Raw genomic sequence first — 24,234 nt, forward strand, 5'->3', positions numbered from 1 at the left:
TCGGTAAACTCGCAGAATATGAAACTTGGAGATTACTAGATAGAAAGCTCTTTGAAAACACTTGAGTAGTAAATATAAAAACCCTGAAAAAGAACAAATGTAGAGTGATTAAAGCAACTCTGCATTTCTACTACTATAGAATATCAATTCAATATTCCTCTCGATATTCCTCGAAAAAACTCATCCTGTACATAAATCACATGACCGTTCTCAGTAAATTAAATGAGCTGAAAGACGCTGCATCTAAACTTATTCATCCTTATTAATAAACAGGAAGCACAAGGTCTGCATTTAGCGGGCGGTGTAAAAATATACTCTCGAGTGGTAGACATAAATCAGAGAATACCCCAGGGAATCCATTCTGGGGCCGACATTATTCATTTTATGTATAAACGGAGGATCTATCACACAGTCTTTATCTGTTAGTATGCGAATGACACAAAATAAGTTCTACTCAAAAAGTACAGTGTTAATCTTGGTGTTAATGTTATTAAAAAGTCCATGAAGCGATGCCATGGCATAATGTCGCAATTTTATAATTCCGGTAAAGGTTAATGACTGTAATATAAACCATTATCTGATAACTATATTTTACATGTTGAACCTACCCTAGTAAAAGGAAGAACGTCGTCACTATTATATGACAAAATAATCGGTTTTTAGTGTAACAAATTATTGAAGAAATAACAGAAGATATCTATGGTGAGAAGAAGCTGAGCAAAAGCATTTCGAACAAACTCCAAAAATTATGGACAATTTCCTCTTTGTAAATACAACATATACCAGTATCTCACCAAATCTTGGTTGGAAACATTTGCCTAATAAAATGACATTCCTCATAAAAGACATCTCTCATAAGAATGTTTTGCAGATTAAGGATCTTAATTCTAGTAACGATTCAATCTTAAGAAGTATCATGTAATGATTTCCTTGAATTTATCAACTAAACGACATTTACAGGAACTACACTACGCTTTATGAGAATACAGAAAACCCTCTAGAAAACCACTGTTCTGCTTCCTTACAATGTGAAGTTTGCTGCCACATACTTGCAATTTCACTAGTTCAAATAGGTACTTTGACATTATTAGAATCAAAATCTCTGAGAAAATCCCTTTTCTGGACTGTGAATGATCTCCATCCTGTACCATCATTTCAAGTTACAACGGGATTGTTCACAAGAAAATTGTTTAAAACAGCTTCGAGAGAGATATTTTCTAGGATATCTCCAAATATTGAAATAACACTGGGAAGACAAACCAAGCTGGAAATCATATCTGGAAAGAAATGCACTAAGATAATATGACGGAATAGAACACTTACACACCAACAACATTTTTTCAGTTTACTTACTGTAATTGTTAGAAGGTTTCATACTTTAACAAAGAAGCAAAAAGACAACTTGTACGTCATTCCAGAATAGCTATTTAGATTCCAAAAGGCACTTTCGACAGACATAATTTATAACCTCACAGCAATATTCAGCATGTAAGAGACCACACAATACTGTTAGACATAAATGTTCAAGATAGTTTGGGACAAAGTAGAACCTAGTATGACTCTTTTAGAATAGTTATTTCAGTTGCTCTATAGAGATGCCTAACGAGAGAACATATTTTGGGTTTGAAATTAATCAAGAAATGACCTAGGGGGCACACATTTAATATGTTAAGAATGAGATTATAATCAAAACAAAACAATGATTGTTATGGAGGATGACTTTCGACGGGGTGATGAAAAAGTCTACGTCTACAGTGGACATTTCAACGAAATTGGTGATGATGCTGACAAAATTCGACATCTTGGACGAATATCTAGACAATATTATCCTGAAAAACAACAACAGCATTTAAATGTGCCTTTTTATACTAAAATAGTATCTCCTAGTGTGTATTCTATTAAAAGAAGCTATTAGTTTCATGATACTATAATGAGGAAAAAAATTGTTATATATGTTTACCTTGAATTCGTTTTACAGTTTTTGTTTCCTTCTATTATTGTAACTGAAGTTTAAACCTATTTTAATATTGTTTTGACGTTCAACCACTATAAGTAAATAGATAAGTAACAAAAACTAAGTTTAAAAACATATTAGAGGCGCCAATTCTATGCAATTAAAAGCTTAATTGTCTATGATGAATAATAGTTTCCTTAATAACTTCACCACAAGTTGTTTATGAGTTGTGTGTAGGAGTCTCTAAGTTGTATTTGAGTCGAGTAATTACATATTATTGGAAATTCAAGAGTAGGACTTTAAAGCATTTTTATTGGAATAAAAAACCTTTATAGTCTATTTGAAACAATATTTCCTCAATTAATAACACCCTTGCAGTAACAGGGAACAATTTTATTTCACAACAACTTAGACATTTTCTGTAAATTACTTCAAAAACAAGTGAAACAAATTAAAAGTAGGTAAATAGTCCTTCTCGTGACAGATTCTCACCACCTTACAATAGGAAAGATATTGTATTGGATTATTAACACTCACAAGAACAAAATTGAAATTTCAATTATGTAGGTCAAATTAACTGTAGTTTGCGGTAGTTTGTTTTTAAAGTAACCAAACTGAAACGCATGTATTTCTTTGTACTCCCAATTTCACCTACTTTTAGACATGAGCCTACCAATTACACCAGGTAATTTGAAATTTTCAGTCACGATATGCTAAAGAAAGCTATTTACTGTTCCAACCAACCTTAAATCGCTATTTGGTCCGATATAGTAGAGTAGTTGGTCACCGTAAAAAAGGTACTACTCGGTGGTACCGTGGCGATATTATTAATAGAAAACCTGCAAATCGTTTACTTACTAACTGTCCATACCACATAATCAATTTTCCACTTCATAAAGCGAAACAAGAAGAAAGCGAACATTAGACACACTTTTTTCTGTTCCTCAGTAAATTCGACCAATGGCCGATAAAAACTAAACATTCTCTGAGGTCCTGATGTAATTGTCAACAAGCTGAATTGCAAATCAATCTTCAAGAAAATTGTGTTTTTACATAACGATCCAATACGTAATGACTTGGCTTGATTGTTTATTGAAAGCTCAGCCATCCAACACCATCATAAATTCATAAAACAATAAAAAGAAGAATAACGTCTTTATTATGGTTTTTGTTTAAAAGCTTGATAGGTAAATCCCTGGTAAATCTTAAAGAAAAGTTGTTTATAATAATAAATTTTGGCATTCGGACGTAAATTTAAAATTAAGTAAAAGTTTTTGAGGAAACAAACTTAAATCTGATAGGATAAATATAAAACGAATTTTTAATATAGTCCAACTAATTATAAGTGCATAACCAATTGAAAGATGACTGACACAGCTACTCTATTATCATTATTATTAAAACAAATGTTACTGTGTAAGTTATTTTAGGATTTGCTTACTCCTAATTTTATATTCAAATTAAAACAACATGATAATAGTTATATTAACAGTAAACCGAGCAGTTCTTAAGATTCTTAAGCAAGCAAACTAAGAATATACAGGTAATAAAATCTTTTAATGAACTCTCGAATGAACTAGTTTTTCTGAAACTGTTGCAATAAGTAACTTAACAATATCCCCTATGAAAGAATTCCAACAGGATAATGCTTTGCTCATTACGGTTTAAATGTTCAGAGATGAGATACTTGAATCAAGTTTTTCTAAATCAGTGGAGAAATCCTCGTTCTTTAATTAAATGGCCGCTACCTCGGCCGCTACAGTCACCTGACAATATTGGATTTTTTATGATCGTATATGAAGGCAAAAGTCTATAAAACTCTTGATAAAAGTAGACTCCACAACAAAGAGAAAAACAAATACTATATCGAACGAACGAAAAGATGAGTAAAAACAACAAAATGGTTTTTATGAATACAGCTTCAAAAGTACAACAGACTTGTAAAAGCATATTGTCGTCCTTAGAAACCTACGCGAAGATCTGGAACTTTTTAGAAAGAAGATACAATTTTAAGTTCTTCCTTCGATTCTTCCAGAGTTTCATCTAGTGAGATAGTCACAATAATCGAACTAAAAAGGCTCATGGATCTGTAAAATCTTGATCACATTTTTACTTTATACTAAAATCCAATGAATAAAAAAAATGTAAACATAGCAGGAAGGAGCAATAGCAATCAAAGAGGGGGACAGAAACAAGGGGGAGGCGGGGGGAGTAATATGGCGGCCGTCAACTTCCGGTTGGCACTATAAAACACTATTATTATTGTCCACTGTACAACTTAATTTAAATTTGCAAAACTCAACTGTTAAAGAACCACAAACAAACAAAACAAACTAACACTATACTACAACAAATACAAACAACAAATTTTTGTGGGTTTGAAACTCCAAACTTTCAATGACTTTGCGTCAATTCAACTGCGCAGTAGGCGAATGCGCAATCAACTTCCGTCCCCCTCGCTTAATGCACAAACGGGTTATAATTTGTATTATTGTTACCTCCTGATACTTGTTCTTTTTACTCATTGCTAAAATCATTATCTTTCGCATTATCTTCAATTAGTTTAACATTTCGACGTCAAGACTGAAGAGAAAGTGCTAACCTGGCATATTAGAGGAGCAGTACCCAAAAACCCCATTCAGAGTAGTTGAAAACATAATGTGATTTTGTTTGGTCACCATCAAAAAACTGAACCTTACTACCTATTGTCAAAGTCAATAACCCAACAATATTGACCACATTAACTGTCAAATTATTCAAAATTTTCCGAAAAAATGCTTTTCTTTAAACGTTCCTTAAAGATAGTCACAGCTCTGCTCAAGGGCAAAGGTCTGCCCACCAATAAATACTGTTCGGAGGCTGTGGAGCAAGAGTTCAGTCTGGAAGAAAAGTCGGCTATAGTCAACGGAGGAGCCTCAGGAATTGGATTTGAAGTGGCCAGAGAGCTTCTACGAAGAGGTTTTTACTAGTGTCTCAGGTTATAATTGTATGTGCTAAGTTAGTGGTAAACTTCATCAGGAGTGCTACATTTGTCTATAATCGATATTGATGAGGAATCGGGAGAGAAGGCTTTGAATTTGCTGGGCAAGGAGTTTGGTGAGGAAAAGGTATTGTTTTTTGGAGCTGACGTAGCTGATGCCTTAACTCTGGACGATGTGTACCGGAAGTCTATTCAGTTCCACGACATCCCAGAGATTATTGTCAACAGTGCAGGGATTATGAATGATACCAAGTGGGACAAGCAGATTTGGACTAATATGAATGGGTAAAAGCTCATACAACATTTCGTTCAAGATAACTATAGCTACTAATAAACAAATTGTAGATGTGTGGTTGGTACTCTACTAGGACTTCAATACATGTCAAAGTCAAGCAACGGCTACGGAGGAATTATAGTCAACGTCGGCTCCATTCTAGGAATTATACCTTCATCAGGCTATCCATTGCATACCATGACTCAGTTTGGAGTTTGTGGATTTTCTAAAGCTTTAGGGTGTGGTAGGTTTACACCCTTAAAGGACACTCGTAAGGCAAGTTTGTAGAGGAACTGGGAATTTTAGGTAACCACATAACAAGAACAGGAGTAAAAGTTTTTGCTCTGTGCCCCGGTTTAACCGACACCAAATTGTTAACAGAAGCTCCAGCTAATGCTATTAATGACAGGTTTGCACAAGAATATGCGGACGAAATCGAGGGATCCAGTCCTCAAAAAGTATGTATAATTGTATATTATTTATTATCATCGAAAAAAGACTGTCAATCTCAACATTTTAATGGTTGTAGGCTACTAGTGTAGCTAAAGGACTGGCAAACATACTAGGAACAGCAAAACCAGGATCAGTTTGGGTGGTGGAAAATGACGGTTCTCCTTATGAAGTCACTTATCCGGGAAACGTTTTAGACATGAAGAAGGAAAAAGATAAAACTGAAGACTTGACGCTATCATCTCGTAATTAACATAATTCGATGCAGGCGTTCTGCGTAGCTTTATAAAAAATAGTTAACATTGTTCCACGGAAAAAAATATCAGTAAACATAACGTTCCTCAAATAAAGCTGATAATTATTTGTTTCATTATACGGAAACCATAAGCTCGTCAAGGTCGGACCTTGATATTCAATTGTGCCTTTAAAATGGTAGGTGGATTCACCAGTAAATCTAATTAACTATTACCTTTAGCAGGCCTGATTAGCTGGATAAGTTTATGGGAAATTTATAAAATATTCACTTATTGCAAGTGCAAAGGCAGCACCTATTATATTCGGTCCTACTTTATCCATTAAACACTGTCAGGGTCAATGTCAGATTTAATCAGAATATGCGAAAATAATCTATGTCACGTTTCATGATAACAATTGAATTCCAGAGCAAATTCCTACCTATTCGGAAACTCAAATCACGTTGTCTTTGATCTTTACCGTAGTTACGGTTGGTTAATGAAAACGTAGGAACATAATAAAGTTGAATGAATTATGGTCCGTCTCGAATATCTAGGTAAGTACAGTGCAGTCCACAATAAACTACATCAAACTAGAACCACAGTATAGCATTCTTGCTATAACTACTGTGCTAGAAAAGTGAAACCTATTTTTTGATATGATAGTAACAAGTACAATAACTTAATAGTCATTATAGAACAATACTAATTGCTCAAATCAACACAGAATAGAATAGAAAGGTCAAGATCAACAAACTGTTGGTTAGTAGGAGGAAGCTGACCCATCAAAGGAAAAATAGGTCTGACCTTTTAATCCGGACATGGTAAATGGTTGTTGTGTGTGAATTTGTGGATCTCTTGTTTATTTAGAGGAGGATTTGACTAATATTAATTCCAACGTTATGATTTCTTTCTTTTAAAAAAAGTTCTACACACATGTATTCTATAGGACTGATTAAGATTACCTTAAGCTGTGTGATTTATTTGACTGTGATAAGTCAGGTGCAAAATGTCAGGTAAATCAAAATTTAGCTTAGAGTGCTTTTAAACACGTTGGTGCAATCGACCATTAATGAACGTTTTGTATTTTCCACTAATTTACTATACCTACTGAATGTAAGTAATCTGGTAATTAATTTTTTTTTTGACTGCAAATAACGAACACCGACCAGACTATTAAAAAATTGCCCACATTTTATTGCACTATCCCATTGGAAAAACATGAGTGGAGAATTGGAACAACCTTTCAAAGCATTACTAATTTGTAAATGCTATACCCAAGGTATTTTGCCCTGTAGGTTTGTCATTATTGTTTTTCCATCTTTTTACAGCCTATAGAATTGACCTGACCACCTGAAAAGGTCCTAATTTTACAAGAAATAGTTAGTGGTTCTATTTAGTTTGTGATTTTGGGCACTTCCCCTATTTTTTTAAACTGTTTTTATTGCGGATTATAAAAGTACCGGTTGATGTACCGCCAAAGCTAAAAAATGTTTACCAGACAGGAAATAGAGAAAATATGGTCACACCTGGCAACCTTTTTTTTTTCATTAACTATCTGGTATTTAGTTTGTAACTCCCTTATTTTTTTTATTTAAATAATATGATTCTGCAAGTCCATTAGAACAGTTTCAATTAACTATGACTATTGTTCTAAAATCAGTAGTCTTTAAATATACACAACTATTAATATAATTATTGGCCTTCGCTTAGGTTTACCCCAGTTTATGGTACAAGTACTAGTATTAAGCATAAAGAACCAGTTCAAACACTTTAATTTTCAAGCTTGAGGCTACAGAATTTCAAATAAATGATAAATGCCTTGCAGTGTTCTTATATATCCTGCATTTGATTAGTAATTATGTCATATACAAATATAGAACTGTAATCCTTATTCAAGCATTGCCTCTTGCATCACTCACACAGTTCAAAGAAATCATTTATGTTAAAATGTTAACATTTGAAACAAATTTTAAGTGTGTTTTATTAAATTCTCAAATTAGATGGTTAGCAAAGCCAGGTTTTAACAATAAAAGGTTACCTACTTATTACAGAAGGAACATTTTATTAAACCCTAAACCAAATTACTGAACTCTTACCTCTTTAATTTTCTCTCGTTTTTCTCGTATTGCCGGTTCCCTGTCATCGCCACCCTGTCTTAGTGGATAAAATTTAGCAGCAGCTGGGGGCACAGTAACAGCCCCAGGCCCCAAAACCTCTTCTACTTGGTTAACTGGTTCCTCAATTCCAACTGGAGCTTGTAGAGGTGACTCCCCCGATGTACGACGTTTTGGCACTATCACAGCCTGGTCCGGCCTTTCTAGAACTTTGAGCTCTCTGTCTTCTTCAATTTTAGCCTAGAAAGTAAAAGATGTCTTGACGGTGCATGTATAAATAGGTAAAAATCATATTATAATTCACCATAAGAATAAAAGGGAACATTATGGAACAAAAACATTGAAAACAAGTTGCTGGTTTTCTAAATTTTGCTATTATTTCATCAAGTTAGAATAAATAGTATTAATCAACATTTAACATCTGGATCTCAATTCAGACTAGGTCAAAGATTAATTTGGGGGTGATACTCAGGTAATACTAGGGCTCCACCTAAGACTAATAAATACTAATGACACAATAGAAACTTGCAGTTTTAAATCGGAAATGTGAACAAGACCAAAGACAAGACACTTTTGTAAGACTTTAAAACATGATGATCAATAGCTTAGAATTTCTATATTATACTTGTATATCTTGAAAAGTTTTGTTTTAGGACTTGGCTAATTAGGTATTAAATTTTTCTAATTGGTCTATTGGTGGACCTTTACTAAAGTTATTATTGAAGGTAATGTTTTATTTATTTAATTAGGTAAGTACTATTTCTAATTAAACCCATCAATCCCCAGATTTAAGTAGGTACCTAGTATAAGATTAACACAAAGATTGAGTACCTAGCTTAGTACTAGAAAGTTTATTTGTTGTGGATTTGTATTGATACCTATATGATCAAGTATGATGATAGCGTATTAAAAAGTTAAAAACAACAACAAGCTAAAAACACAAATAACCATAACCATTAGAAATAGGTATAGGGAGAAATATATTAATACACTATGATTCTTTTTATTAATATACCTACAGTGTCTATAGGTGGACAGTAGGTTAGATGTTTACAGAGTACAAGTCATAGCTAGGATAGTCTTGTCAAAATTTGGTTGTATAAGCCATGGTATAAAGCATGTGGTTGTGACCTAGTGTTTTAAAATATTTTCAGATCTTTGCCACTTGCCTAAGATACCTAAATATGGCCACTTCAAACGCCACTTTGCTATTTTAATTAAATTACCCTGTACATTTTGTGAACCTTTGGAACAACCATAATAATGTGTTTTTGTACAGGTATACAATCTAGAAACATAAAATATGGGTTGGGGCAAGGAAGTTCCAGACATAGAAAAGTCATTCTTTGGTGGTACAGGGTGATTAGAAATTAATTACTTTTTGACTCCCTACACAGACACAAAATCTATAACTTTTAGGTATGGGACTATGGTACAATTATCATACATCACTCAGGAATCCAGCACAAGCTATTCACAAACTGACAGTAATTTCCTCGGTAATTTCAGTATAAAACCCAAGATAAAACCAGTCTAAAAGAACCTAAATTAAGCTCTAAGAGCAAGCTTGAAACTTTAGTCTGTAACAACAACAAACTACTTTTCCTATTCCTAGTAGGTACTAGGTATTTTTGTATTCATTCATAATTTTCTCCCTGACTTTAAAATAAACAAAATCTTAACATTTATTGCTGTTTTTATGAGTGGGTTATTTAGTTGGAATGTAATAAAAGACCTAACAGCTGGTTTAAGCACCATTTGATTGTTCTTTTCAATAGTTACATATTGTATTAGTCTATTATTAAAGTTTGAGGTTAGAATGCATTAATGATATGTGTTCCTAATTTTAATTGTTCTCAAGGTTGTTCTATTGACCTGAAAGGCAACATAAAATGTGACAAAGGTTATTGACCTATCTACATTTAACACTAAAGTTTGTTTTAGTGTTTTTAACTCAAGTGGGTAGGTACTGTATGTAAATTTAATGGTCCAGATAAGATTTGATTGAAATTATACCTACCAGAATATTCATGCCAGTATGCACAAGGATTAAATATGAAAGATTAATCCAAGAAGCAATGAGCCTAAAGTTTACTTCAGGATTAGTTCAGGGATTAGTAGGCCATCTAACTACTCTAGTATACAATGATTAACAGGAAATAAACAAATTAAAAGCAAATGTAAAAAGGATATATATCGAACCTTGAGTTTCTCTCTATCTCCAATAACATGAGGATCATCTTTAGCTTCTCCTTCATGTCGAATGATAGGTAAGGCCTCTTGAGAGTCTTCCAACTGAGGTGGTGGAGGTATCAACAACTCAGGCCCCACTTGTTTGATTTGATCGTAAATGCGTCCGCTAGAGCCCCTGAAGTCGGGCAAGTAGAAAAACGTGCCGAAACAGACTATACAAAACGTAAGAACCAGCAAAAACACAATAAACTTCGCTTTCGATTTGCACAGTTTCCAAAAGGGCACGGGCCTGTTGCTGTAATAACTGGGCAATAATCCGGTCGTGGTCATTTTTCTGTGGCAGTTTTTCGTTTAATTTCAATTGGAAAAAAAAACCTAAACGCGAAATCACTCGCGACGATCACAAAACAAACAAACAAATCATTTAACCAACGATTTCGAACTGACAGACGGATAGGCCGGACAGCTGGTTGGATCCACGTTCCTGAAGCTGAATGACGTTTGAATCTGCGGACAGGTGCGATTGGTGGAAAACTGAAACAAATGCGAATCTTTTTAAATCTAGATAACTAGATTACCGTTCCTGCAGTATTAGTAGTGCCCTCTGTGGAACGACCGATGAAAGCTATTTGACTGTCAAACGGCAAACGTGGAATATCAACCGTTGGACCAGCGAACTATAAAGATACAAGAGATGCCTATAAACGTATTAACATTGTATTGTTAATTTATAATACTGTTTCTTGGTTTCTTTATTAGTTGTTTTCCATAAACACTTAAGCTAGAGAAATTATTGGATCATCATCAATTATTGTAAATTCTAAAAACTACAGATTAAATATCTCAAGTGTTTGGTTTTTCATGGTTTTTCTATTCAATTGCATCTCTTGCAATCTCAGTGCAAACAAATTATGACTTTTAATTTACCTAGAACTATTGATAATTTATAAAAAAATAAAGTTTCAAAATAACTAAACAGCTTTGCCAACTTCACAGTAAAGCAGTTTTAAAACATATTAATTTCCTTTCTAACATAAATAATACGAATTTGTCTGATCATCTGACGTCAGGTAATAATTGTATAACTTTTAAATTCTGTGACGTGCTTTAAAAGTTAAAAAAACTTTAATATTTTTTTATTTTGTTTGTAAAATCTTATGACATTTTCTGTTGTTCTTCTTGACACTTGGTGCAGGAATATTATTACTATAACATTGTTGTTTGATTTCAAAATAATAATATACAAGCTCTGCGCTGTTTTAGTGGAGAATTTTTGGTTTTATTATATTTTGAGAATCAAGAATGTTGATTTTGTGACATAAAATAGCAAAATTGATTTTTGATAAAACATAAAACTACGAAAAAGTAGCTGAAACCACTAATGATAAGCAAACTTAGCTTTGCTCCCGTTTCATACTGTAAAATATTGCAAGGTTCTATAAAGAATAAAAAAGTGCATAGAAAGAGCAATATTAAGTACAAAAAAGCAATGTATTGTTTGAAAACCGTAAGAAATAGGCGTTTTTTAAAATACCTTTTGAACTGGAATAACTCGGAAACGTGATGAGTGAGAAATACAAATTTTCGGTTTATTTTGTAATATTTTTCATAGTAAGAATGGCGTTTAGATGAAACAGATTTAACTTGAAATAAGGGCGCTAGCATAATTAAAAAATACCATTTTTGTCAAAATTGTAATTATAACAATTTTTAGCTTTAGGCGGTCCTCACACAATCAATATTACTGTCAGTACTGAATATTGCCAGTATTTTAAAATATATATTTAGTAATACTGACCACATGATAACTGATACTCCACTGACATAAATAGTTTTATATTTGCTCTAAATTTTGAATTTTACTGTTTTAAAAGGATTTTAATTTTCACTCTTTCTTTTATAATCTCACATGATTTATCTTTATTTTTATAGCATTTTTAGTAAAATTTGTTGATATCGCAATACAACTAAATATCATCCCTGCTGTTTCTATACAAACTTGAACAAAACAAAACTCAACTGAGGGTTAGTTAACACGCAGAATCCTTATCGATCCAACAGGCTTTCATTGATGTTATAGGGAAGCTATAGTATATGGCCATAGATCTGCTATAAAAAGTGGTTCAACCAATTACTTCAATCACTAGGACGAGTGTAAATCAACTCAATAACCAATTTTGAAGTGTAAGTAAAATGAATTTATTGACAACAACTTTGTAGTTTTGGATTTCTTACTTCTTGCTGTCCCTTGAGTAGTAGAGGAATTGACACAGCCTAAAACTTTATTATCTTTAATTTACAATAAGCTTGAAATACTTGTGATAACTGATGATAACAAAAACTTCACTATCACAGTTGATTGAGGAGCTACAACCCTTATTTATCTTATTAGTGACTGCGTCATTCATTATGTTTTGAGAAAATGTTATGTGTTTGCAGATGGGAAAAGCTATTAAAGTAGGCATAATCGGAGGATCTGGTCTTGATAATCCTGATATTATCAAAAACCGCACGGAGAAGAGGGTCACCACACCCTTTGGGGATCCAACGGATGTGTTAATTTTGGGAGAAATTGAAGGAGTACCCTGTGTTCTATTACCTCGACATGGAAGAAAACACGACAAAATGCCAGGTATAATTTTTATTTTCAAATATTAAAACTCTCATCATCTGGATCAAAAAGTTCCAGAAGAAAAGCCTAAATTTAAAACGCACTCCAAACATATTATCACCGTTATTTTAACGGGTTGATTATTCTAATATGACATTAACAATCAATTTTTGTCGCTGATAACTCAATACTTTATTGCAAATAAAAAAATAATTATTTACATGTTTTACCATAATTTTGGCAGCAGATCTGGAAAACAAGAGGGGTAGGACATGCATCAGTCATGTTCATTCATTTCATTTTGTATAGGAAACGTTTTGCCAAGTTATCAAAACTCGGAAATTGTTTGTTTTTAGCTCACTTAGCTTACCTCTTTCTTAGCTTACCGTTCTTTGAAATAGTCTGTGTCCTTACAGTATTCGCACTCATGTTCTGTGCAATATTAGTCAAACAAAGTTAAATTTTATTAATACTTTACCAGTAACAATCTGTGAAACCACTCATACAACTAAAATACAAAAAATCGTTTATTACAGGTGCTATAAACTATCGAGCAAACATTTGGGCATTTAAAGAAGAAGGTTGTACCCACCTAGTGGCTACCAATGCATGCGGATCTCTTGATGACTCTATTCGACCAGGAAGTCTGGTGCTCGTAGATGGTTTTATTGGTACTACCCCTAAATTGTTTTTGCCAGATTTATTCACATTCTCGTCTAGATCGAACTACAAACAGGAAGCAAACATTCTACGACGGGGAATGCGGACATCCACCCGGAATATGCCACATGCCTATGGAGCCGGCATTTCATCCAAAACTAGGGAAAGTATGCTTTTTTAATTTTTTTTCGTTACATAAACTGAATATTAAGTCATTGATTAGGTGATCATGCAAACTGCTTGCCGTATGGGTCTAAAAATTAGGAATGGAGGTTGTGTAGTAGCTATAGAAGGACCAAGATACTCAAGCAAAGCAGAAGTTTTACTTTACAAGTAAGACTTTACACATACAGGGTGTTTGTAAAATTCGTTGTAAAAGCAGAACTTATTTTCAGGAGTTGGGGTGGTCAGTTGGTTGGTATGACCACAGTACCGGAAGTGGTACTAGCCAAAGAAGCGGGACTTATGTATGCCGTAATAGCGATGGCTACAGATACCGGAGACAATGTTTCCCATAATGAAGTCCTTCGGGTTTTTCAGGTTAATTGTGCTGGGAAACTATAGGTAGTCAAAATTGTATAACGTATTTTGTACAGGATAACGTCGAGGCTGTATTGAAATTAGTGAAGGCGTTAATTCCTGAAATAGCCAAAGAAAACTGGGATTCTGAAATAAAGGAAATGGAAGATTTAGTGAAAGACAGTGTTGTCTTGCCTAAATAAGTGTGGATTGGGCAAATATGGAGAAAATGAAACTACTTTCTTGATGTGATTCTTACTTAAGCCTTACTGATCAACAGCATTTAAGTAGATTAAGATATATTTTTAGTTATATCGTATGTTCCATGAAATTGCAACAAAATAGAAAAATTATTGATTGCACTTAATAAATGTTTAGGCAAATGGCTATAATACTTACAAAACAATTTCTATTCTTTGCCTGAAAAGGCATGCCTTTCTAATTAAACTTACATACTAAGATTCTTGTTTTAATAAAAGCCTGAAAATGTTGTAGTTTTCTTCTCAAATGTCAAAGACGTTTTCCAAATTTTTAATTAGCTTGGAGGATTGGAAAATTTCATATCTGTAAATAACAGGGTAAAATTAGTTTTGAGCGAAAAACTGTATTCCAAAACAGGGTCAGGTGAAAAAGTACTTTTTTTAATTTCGACTAAACTAAAGTATCTCTACTACCTACAGCTTGTATAGTACCTAGCCAATTTATTTTTTTTAGTAAATGTCGTATTATTAGTAGCTTAATTAAAAAATTAGGTCGACCCAATCCTGATGAGTCACAAAACAGTACGAAGCTAACAAAATAATTAAATATTTGTTGTTTGAATAAAACAGATGCAATATATTGCAGGCAACGTTTTATAATTTACGATTAACCATAAATTACTTGTATGCAGGCTCATATAATATTTCAAAATTTGACACCACTCTAAAACTTAATAATATAATTATTATTAAACTGTTAAAAATCCTCAAAATAAGGTAATTTACTTAATAATTAATCACACCAGTTTACTAATGTGGGAATTATTTGATTTATTAACTGTGAGGAACCTCACGTCTCCAGTAGTTAGAACGAGACATTGTAATAAACTAAACTAGGTCGTGTGTGTGGTTACATCATATTTACTATGCTGTCGTAATGTATAGACATTTGACTATGGTTGGTGCATAATATGATAATTATTACTCTTTAAAAGAGATATTAATGAAACAGTTTTATGGAAGGTAGAAATCCTGCAAACAACATTATTTGTAGAAAGAAAGATCCTAAAGTGGTAGAAAGTAATTTAACAAACAGTACTTTGTAAAATAGTAGCATTTTGCTTTTCGTAAATTACTTTATTAATTATTATATGTATTTAATAGTAGGTAGTCTGTTTTTGTTTTAACGATGTTTTGGAATCTACCCTATTCATGATATTTTTAATTTGCCGTTTTCATTAACTGGTCTTACTGTGGGTTGCCTGTGGGTCTACCCTTTTGACTTTGAATTGGGTACCAGGGGTCCTTTTTAACTACTCAATATGTCGGTAACACAAAGAGCTAGGGAGGCGAGTTTTAGCTCATTTTGTAGTATCTTTTTTAGTATTCTAGTTCAAATAAAAAAGTTACAACCTCTCAAAAATTAAAAAAATGACAGTTTTGAAAAAAAGTGCGTTTTTGGCAAATTTTTATTTTGCTCCATAAGGGTTTTAATGCACAGCAAAAGGCATATTTATAACTAAAAACTTTAAATTAGGTGAAATAAGCACAAAAAAAGCAATTTAAATTTTTTAATTTTTCAAAAAAATTGAAAGAATGGGGGTACTAGAGAGGTTTTTTAGGTACTTTTTGAAATTCAATATCTCGGTAACATGAGGAGCTACAGAGGCCATTTTTAACCCATTTTGTAGCGTTTTTTATGCTTTTTCGAATGGCGTAGGAACGAATTTCCTGCGAATTTAAATAAAAGAGCTACAAAAAGTAAAAAAATTAAATTTGTGTCAAAAGTGCAATTTTGGCAAATTTTTATTTTGCTCTATAAGGGTTCCAATGCACAGCAAAGGGCATATTTATATAAAAGAACCTTAAATTAAACGAAATAAGCACAAAGAAGCACTTTAAAATTTTTCACTTTTCAAAAAAATTGAAAGAATGGGGGGTACTAGAGAGGTTTTTGAGGTACTTTTTGAAATTCAATATCTCGGTAACATGAGGAGCTACATAGGCTATTTTTAATCCATTTTGTAGTCTTTTTTATGCTTTTTCGAATGGCGTAGGAACGAATTTTCTGCGAATTTAAATAAAAGAGCTACGATATTTTAAAAAGTCAAAAAATTAAATTTTTGTCAAATGTGCAATTTTGGCGAATTTTTATTTTACTCTATAAGGGTTCCAATGCACAGCAAAGGGCATATTTATACAAAAGAATCTTAAATTAAATGAAATAAGCAGAAAAAAAGCATTTTAAAATTTATCACTTTTCAAAGAAATTGAAAGAATGAGGGGATACTAGAGAGGTTTTTTAGGTACTTTTTGAACTTCAATATCTCGGTAACATGAGGAGCTACAGAGGCCATTTTTAATCCATTTTGTAGTCTTTTTTATGCTTTTTCAAATGGCATAGGAACGAATTTCCTGCGAATTTAAATAAAAGAACTACGATTTTTCAAAAAGTCAAAAAATTCAATTTTTGTCTAAAGTGCAATTTTGGCAAATTTTTATTTTGCTCTATAAGGGTTAGCTCGAGAGAGGCGAGCTCTCTTTTGGCTAATTTTGTAGTATCCTCTTTCTAATGGCGGTTTAACGGTTGTAAAAAGTTACAACCTTTCAAAAACTGAAAAAATGACAGTTTTGGTCAATGGTATATTTATACCAAAGGACCTCAAATGGTGAAATAACCACTTTGAACCTTTCGAAAATTCGAAAAATGACATTTTTTGTCAAAATTTTCAATTTTTTATTTTGCTCCAACAGGGTTCCAATGTACAGCAAAGGGCATATTTATAACTAAAAACCTTAAATTAGGTGAAATAAGCACAAAAAAAGCATTTTAAAATTTTTTATTTTTCAAAAAACTTTAAAGAACGGGGGGGTATTAGGGGTATGTTGTAGTATTTTTTATCCTCTTTTTAATGGCGGTTTAGCGAAATTGATAGGTGTAGAAATAAAAAAGTTACAACCTTTCAAAAACTAAAAAATAACTCTCATTCGGACCCTAAAAACAATATCCACATCTTAATTCAATTACGGTGCTGATCATTAACTCTTTCATCATAAAGTAGCTTAAAAGGAATTTTCAAATTTTGTATACAACCTAGATTTTTTTTAATTACAGCTCTGGTAAACTGTTGTCCAACACGACACTTTTGGTAAAGTAAAAGCTTAAAAGTTTTCAATTCATTTTATTTACCATACAATTTATTCCTTGAAATCTGTTCATGGTTTATAAAAAAATAAAAATTTTTTGTTTATAAGTTAAAATTGCTTTGAGAACTATTCACTGTGGTGACACTGGCAAGTTAGTAATGTTAAAAGCTCAAATACACCGAAGGGCTCTTATACATAAAACCGCGGAGGCGTGCCTCCAGAATATCGACTAATTAAGGAACTAATACGCTAATGAAGACTTCTAATCGTGGCATATAGTTGACCACAAACATGCGCTCTGGAATGGTAAAATAAGCCGACGAAGAGATATCATCATCAGATCAGGGCCGATTTATGTTGGTTTGGTCCACAGTCCGAACGCAACCGTCCAACCGAACAGATCGCATCATTGTGTTTTGGACGTTGTGCGTGTAAACTCAGCCTAACGTCGCTTCTGCCCACGCGTTATATTCCGTCGTTATCCGTAGCGGAAGGACATGCTGTACTGAAGTGTGATAACGTTTTGCGCGTGCAGTTTTTTCTACGCGCGCCGTTATTAGACTATTTCCTCGTTTTTCGGTTTCCTCTTCTATTGTTTTGGATTCGTAAGTATTTTTTTACTATTTTACTTTAAATTTATTACTTCTGATTTCAGTATTGTCTATTAGTCATTTTTAGATTATTGGGTAAAAACCAGAAAAAGTTGAATCAATTTGAGGATTGTTAATGTTTTGACTTTGGTTTTTATTTAATTAAATATAAAACATCCTATAACACAGGATGGTCTAAATTTAAGTCTTCGGTATAAGACAATTTGGCTAAATCGTATTATTTTGATGTCAGGAATATACTCTTAGCTTGGTGTCCCATTACTTATGGTTCACCCTGTATACTATGGTTGAGAAGTGCCCCTCGGGTCTTAATAATGTGTCCCAAAAAAGGGTATTTTTATTTTAGTTTCTAAAGAAAAAACTCATGTGATTTGGCTTGCCACCATTTTGAAGTGATTATTTGGACTGTTTTTCAATTTTTTGAAAACTTACCTGAAAAAGTATGCAAAAAGAAAAAAAATTCCAAAGTTTTCTTAGAAAAAAAGTATGGACTATCACATGTTCCACATCAAAATTTCCTAAAAATACAACTTAAAACAATTTGAAGCTGTCAAACTTTTTGAACTGCTCCCCGTATCTGTTTTCCCTGTATCAAATTTTTTAAAATGGTCATAATCATTTTTTCAATTGGTTTTATAATTTTTTCGCATAATTTACTCAGTTGGGTTATTTTTTAAAATTTGCCATTATTTAATATATCATCAAAATATCAAAGCTGTCAATTAATAAAAGGTAAAAAGAAGCGTACTTACATTTGTAAAATTGTATGTTAAATTCCTAATTTGATGTTATACCTGTGATTAAAAACTTGAGTAATAATGTCACAGTTACATTCAAAGGCACTAGACGTTTTTGTCTTAAATGAGTAAAAAAATCTAGAAACTACAATTTGAAGCAAAATTTCACAAATGACAAAAAACATTTTAGAAAAAATCTAATTTTCAAGTGTGTTTTTGCAAACTCTAAAGTAGTTATTCTTATTATACTAAATATTTTGATCATTTCTAGCTTAGCAGAAGTTTGGTTAGAAATATACACCAAAAGTGTTTCTTATATGGTAATTAAGCTGCAAACTGAAAGTTCCATTGTTCTAAGTTATAAAAGTAAGAATGAGTGTGATTAAGTGTTTTTTATGTACTTTTTGAATTAAAATATCTCGAAAACGTGATGATGAGCGAGGAAAGACAATTTTGTGTCTATTTGGTACTATTTTTGGTGCTCTACATTTAAAAATTGTGAAAATGTTATTTTAATCAAAATTCTGTTTAAGCTCCAGAAAGTTTTTTAAACACAAAAAGACATATTCACAAAGTCTTACTTTAGTTGAACTAAGCATAAAAAAACCTATTTTTTCATTTTTGAAGCATTTTTTCTTATAACAAAGTTGCATTTTGAGCATCCAATGGGTTGAAATTGTAAACATTTTTGGTTCTAATTTCTGCACGGTTTGAAAATTGAAAAATAGGTTAGGTTAGGATATATTAATTAGAAAAAAGATTTTTTAACTATGTAAAGGAATAGAAACAAAATGTTTCTTTTTATTTCACTTTGACTTACAATTATTTTTATAAATCTGTCCATCTCTATTAATTTTAGAGCAACCCTACATGTTGTACCTATCACAAAAGACAGAGAGGTTGTAAAAAAGTGCAAATTTGAGGAAAACAGAGCTCATAAACTGTAAAACAAATTTCAAACTTTTATTCATTCGTATCTCTTCAAAGAAGTAACATTCTTATATGGGGTAAGTTGGTTTCAACATCATTTTACTCATATCCTTATGTGAAGAATTATTTTTTAAGTATTTGCATTTTCTCTGAAATGATTCTCATAAATTTCCATCAAGGGCATCAAGCTTGTAATTCCAACCTTCAGCCATATAATGGTAATACTAGAAACTACAAAGTTGCAGTAAGTTTGTGGTATGAGTGGTCTAGATATAATTAAATTTTTTTTTCTGTTTTCCAAAGTACAAGCGACTTCAAAATAATGCAACAACTTTTCAAGTTTAAGTTTTGCAGCTTAACAGTAAAAGAGCAGTAATGCACCATTTTCAGTAAAATTATACTTTATCGTTTCTCACTCTTTGACATAAGTCAAAGTACTATAATTCACCGTTTCCAGCTGTTCCGCGTTGCTAGTTCCCCAATTTGACTGATACGAATTTATTACGAAACGTAGTAAAGTGGATTATGAGCTTGACAGAACTTAAAGAAGCTCATGTACCATTATCAAAGTTATTTACTCCAAAAACTAGGTGAAGCCAGTTAATCTCGTGACGGTCGAAAAATATACATCCCACAGTAATAATTCACACGACCCACTTTTCAAGACTATTGTTAGATAAAACGAGATAAGCGGATTTTCTGCTCGCCCGGCCTATATTATGGCGCTCTTTTTTTTGACGTGACCTGCATCACTACCTTTAGCTTATTCCGTCAAGTTGTAAGAGAAGAAAAGTGTAAATCGATGATTCAACACGGTTTAAAATCAAAAAAGCAAATTTTGGACAAAAACTGTTATTTTTGTTAAAGTTAGTACAAAAGGTCTGATTTTTATAAAAAAAATAATGTTACAAACTTTTTTTTTCAAAACTGTGTCAAAATTTAAAAAAATACAAATGAATCACCTACTCAACTATAATTTATTTTTTGGAAAATAATCACAGTTTTCAGTATTTTTTTTGCTTTTCGCTATTTCTCTATTTGATTTGAAATCCATCCAGTTTTTTGAGTTTTTAGTCTTTAAAGTTCTGCACTTTGGATAATTTCATCAGTATGATTTTTAGTCTAAGAATTTTTGGGTTTCCTCTTTATTTACGCAGGTTTCACATTTTCATGATCATTTCTCTTTGCCTTATTGAACTGTCACTTTACAGTCTAGATTTTTCTGTAGGTACTATTTTATATCTTTAAGTTGACTTTAAAAACAAAGAGGCAGAAACCTTCAAACATAGTAGTTAATAATTTTGCACCAAAAATGTAAAATTGTTTTATGACAAAGGTGCAACAAAAATTTGAATGTAAATATATACAAGGCACAGGAGGAAAATCTTAGTTTTATAGTCTATGTATACAGAGTGTTCCATTTGAAAATGTAAAGTTGCTGGTTGAGTTGATTCTCTTTGTTAATTCGGCAACACTGCAAACTTGAAATTATTTTTGATAACTTAAATAAAGCAAAGCATTTCTAATACAGGGTGATTCCAAAGTTAGTGCTTTCCTTTGACCTGCGAATAGGGCTTCAAAAATAGAGTTTTTTTCCTTTGACGCTTTTTCGAAATATGAACAATAACGAAGATACAGGGTGTCAAAGTTTTACTGAAAAAATAAAAATTAATGATTTTGGCCAAACCACTTGAAGTAATTAAACAAAATTTTTTAGGTCAGTAGCTACGTGGAAAGGAAATTTTCCAAGAAACAACAATTTTTTTGCGTTTACCAGTGGCGCGCGTATAATTTTTTAAAACATTTTCGAAAAAAAATATTACCCTACTAGTTTTTTTTTCAACATAAAATTTATTATTGAATTCCTTGTTCATTTCTAAAAATAAAACCCCTTTTATTATTTTTTGCTACGACTCACCGCTTTCGAGTAAAAAAATAAAAACCGTCTTAATGCTTGCCTAAAATTAAATGCTGTTTTAATTTAAAATGTCAAATTATTAAAACTTAGTTCAAAGGCGGCTGAAATCTTTTGTTTATGTTTATGTCTGTTGATAAAGAATAACCTGCAGTTAGTTAAAATTAAATTTAAGTTATTTTTTATTTTGTTTTTTTTTTTCAGTAAAATTTTGACACCCTGTATCTTCGTTATTGTTCATATTTCGAAAAGGCGTCAAAGGAAAAAAAAAACTTATTTTTTGAAGCCCTATTCGTAGGTGAAAGGAAAGCACCAACTTTGGAATCACCCTGTATATTACACCTAAGATTACTATTGTAAAATTGTAGGTCCTGGTGATAAACAACATCTAAAATCATTTAGACAAGAAAGGTAAATTACAAATTGTAATAGTTATTAATTTTACTTGATACGATTGCGCATTTTAATTTTGGTGTTTATTAATTTTACTTTATTAAACAGTCACAGTTTGCAATTTAAAATTGAAAATACCTTTAGTACTGTCCCCAGTTAATAATTGTCTCTGCCCTAACCTACAGTTTTTGAGATGTACATAAACGTTAAGAATATTGAGTTTGGTACATACATTTTTTGACGAAAAAACAGTGAAAAAAAGTGTCTTTTTGGTTTTAAAACATATTTCTAAGTAAACTAAATAAAAAATTAAAACTTTTTTTAAATATCTTAGAAACTATTTTTAATCTTTTTGTCACATTTGAAACATTTACCTTTCTGTTACGTCATCTATTTTTTCAAATTCAATAATCCAATATTGCAAAAAATTTAAAATTCTACAAAAATAGCAAAAATGGCATTTACCATTACGAATCGGCTGAACAGCAAGTCAAGATAAGCCTTAATTTTGTTTCGGTTTAAGTAAAATTGATTTCAGATAATCTGCAATGTGCAGACTTCGACTAAAAGTGTCATTTCCCATTCAAAATTTCAGATGTAATTGGATTTATTAGATCGACATTGGCTTGATTCAATCAAACTTATACAATAAGTTGTGGATTGATATAAATTTTTTTGATTTGTGTTTTACCAATGTTTGCCATGTTACAATTTGACAGTTTGGTAATACAATAATGGAATAAAAAAATTAGTGACAGAAAATGTTCGCTTCTTAAACCGTTAATTAAGATCCAAACAGTGTTACAATGAAATCTGAACTACGTGAATAGAAAACTTAAATAAGGCTCATTATTCAAATCGTCGGTTAGGTAACCGATAATTCGTGGCGGTGCGGCTTGGCCTAATGGATGTCTGCCATAACAGGCAGGAATTAACACTTTTGTTCTTGCGTGTTTTGTTGCGACATTAATCCGGGCAGTTTGGACCAACAGATGATGGAAAGTCCGACCCTTACATGGTCACACCAATTAGGAGGGAGCGGTTAATTATCGACGATTTAACCCTTCGGTTAACTATTGCATAACGAAGCGCTACCTAAGCGCCGGCTGGCTGATAAATAGGCGCTACGTGACTGAATGCTATTTGTCACATGCCAGGAATTGATTAGTTATTTCTCAAACTGATTAGATCTGAAATGTCTTCTTTGGTTTTTGTTCTTGGCGCGGTTTACATATTTAAATAGGGATGAATTTCAGCACGTAGGCGTGTGATATTATTGTAAAGAATGGGAAAATTGTGTTTCTTTTAATAAAAAAATCCTGTTAACAGATGCTTGAAAGATATAAACCTATCAAAGTCACGTCTAAAATGTTTTCAATTTGCCCCCTTGCTGTTAATTCTACATTTAATTCTAGATCTGCTTTAAGTAGTAGTGGTATAATGCCATAAATCTTAGTTGCAATTTTTCAGATTAAATCAAATTCCACATCACACGAAACAATCATAAATGATAAAGGACATAACAATAGAAACTTGGCCTCCCTGTACGTAAATCCATTGGCTCTAAATTAGAGATAAATTTGACGAAATCACTTTATAATAGATCAGTTTAGTTTCAGTCTCCCAAAACGATTTATTCGACAGCATTAACGAATATTGACTTAAACGTAGATGAAAAGATTAATGTGTAGTGCCATATCGATTAACTCTAGTAGTTATTCAATTAACAGCACTTAGCAGGAAGAGCTGGCTGAAATGAAAAGTTGCTATAAATTCAGTTTGTCCACAATGAGATGCAGGGCAAATCAATTTAAAAGTCCGTTCTGTGCGTTGAATATTGTGAGTGAAGTTGCCGATAGTCAAGAATATTAAGCAGTTTTCGTTATTAAAGTTTGTGGGTAAGTTGAAATTGTTTTAAGTGGTCATCTAATCGTTATCTTGTTGAACGTCAAGGTAATTCCATATTGCAGTGTTGTTCGTCCATGGGAGTTCATAAGTCAATATTTCAATAAGAGGTCAAGCGTAACTATGGGTATAGAACATCAAGTTCAAAAAGGTATAATTATGAACGTAAATGATAATTTGCCCTAAAAGGACAATGAAAACTAACAGAGTAGCTAAAAAATTAAATATGTAGGTACAGACTAGTTTGGTACAATTTCCTATTATCACCCTGTAGAGTTTTCAAATGTATGATTTTTGTTGATGCTCAATTGAATAAACAAAGATTATACAATTTATTGAAATAGTGCAGTTTTTGGGGTTGCAGCAAAATCAGTTTTCTTTTGATACTTTCACCCTGTATATTTA

At 32.2% G+C, this 24,234-nt stretch overlaps 3 protein-coding genes across 6 annotated transcripts in view; 2 read left to right on the forward strand and 1 right to left on the reverse strand.

The window, feature by feature from the left end:
* The window catches only part of alpha-Man-Ia (alpha-Mannosidase class I a), a 68,245-nt gene extending 57,529 nt beyond the window's left edge, over positions 1-10,716 (reverse strand). The window contains exons 1-2 of the mRNA XM_081995739.1: positions 10,211-10,716; positions 7,991-8,248 (exon numbers count right to left, since the gene is read on the reverse strand). Of these exons, the coding sequence (XP_081851865.1) occupies positions 7,991-8,248; positions 10,211-10,531 (579 nt within the window). The 5' untranslated portion in view covers positions 10,532-10,716. The remainder of the gene's footprint in view (positions 1-7,990; positions 8,249-10,210) is intronic.
* LOC145740300 (15-hydroxyprostaglandin dehydrogenase [NAD(+)]-like) lies at positions 4,691-6,016 on the forward strand. 2 transcript variants are annotated; one of them, XM_081995759.1, is made up of 5 exons: positions 4,691-4,912; positions 4,973-5,219; positions 5,280-5,452; positions 5,497-5,666; positions 5,738-6,016. In XM_081995759.1, exons 1-5 carry the CDS (start codon positions 4,729-4,731, stop codon positions 5,909-5,911), a joined length of 948 nt encoding a protein of 315 aa, XP_081851885.1. In that variant the 5' UTR covers positions 4,691-4,728; the 3' UTR covers positions 5,912-6,016. The 2 variants fall into 2 exon arrangements, with proteins under 2 accessions (XP_081851885.1, XP_081851886.1); XM_081995760.1 differs by having other exon boundaries at positions 5,515-5,666.
* Positions 6,430-14,989, forward strand: LOC145740301 (S-methyl-5'-thioadenosine phosphorylase-like). Of its 3 annotated transcripts, none has more exons than XM_081995763.1 (7): positions 6,430-6,448; positions 12,641-12,833; positions 13,349-13,483; positions 13,533-13,639; positions 13,696-13,805; positions 13,868-14,012; positions 14,069-14,989. In XM_081995763.1, the coding sequence occupies exons 2-7, from the start codon at positions 12,641-12,643 to the stop codon at positions 14,192-14,194; spliced, it is 816 nt and encodes a 271-aa protein (XP_081851889.1). In that variant the 5' UTR covers positions 6,430-6,448; the 3' UTR covers positions 14,195-14,989. The 3 variants fall into 3 exon arrangements, with proteins under 3 accessions (XP_081851889.1, XP_081851890.1, XP_081851888.1); XM_081995764.1 differs by lacking the exon at positions 6,430-6,448 and adding an exon at positions 12,230-12,385 and having other exon boundaries at positions 13,855-14,012; XM_081995762.1 differs by lacking the exon at positions 6,430-6,448 and adding an exon at positions 12,230-12,385.
* The last annotated feature ends 9,245 nt before the right edge of the window (positions 14,990-24,234 follow it).

This window comes from Ips typographus, linkage group LG1 (assembly GCF_016097725.1).
Source record: "Ips typographus isolate SLU linkage group LG1, UJ_Ityp_2.0, whole genome shotgun sequence".
Classification (NCBI taxonomy): Eukaryota; Metazoa; Arthropoda; class Insecta; order Coleoptera; family Curculionidae; genus Ips; species Ips typographus.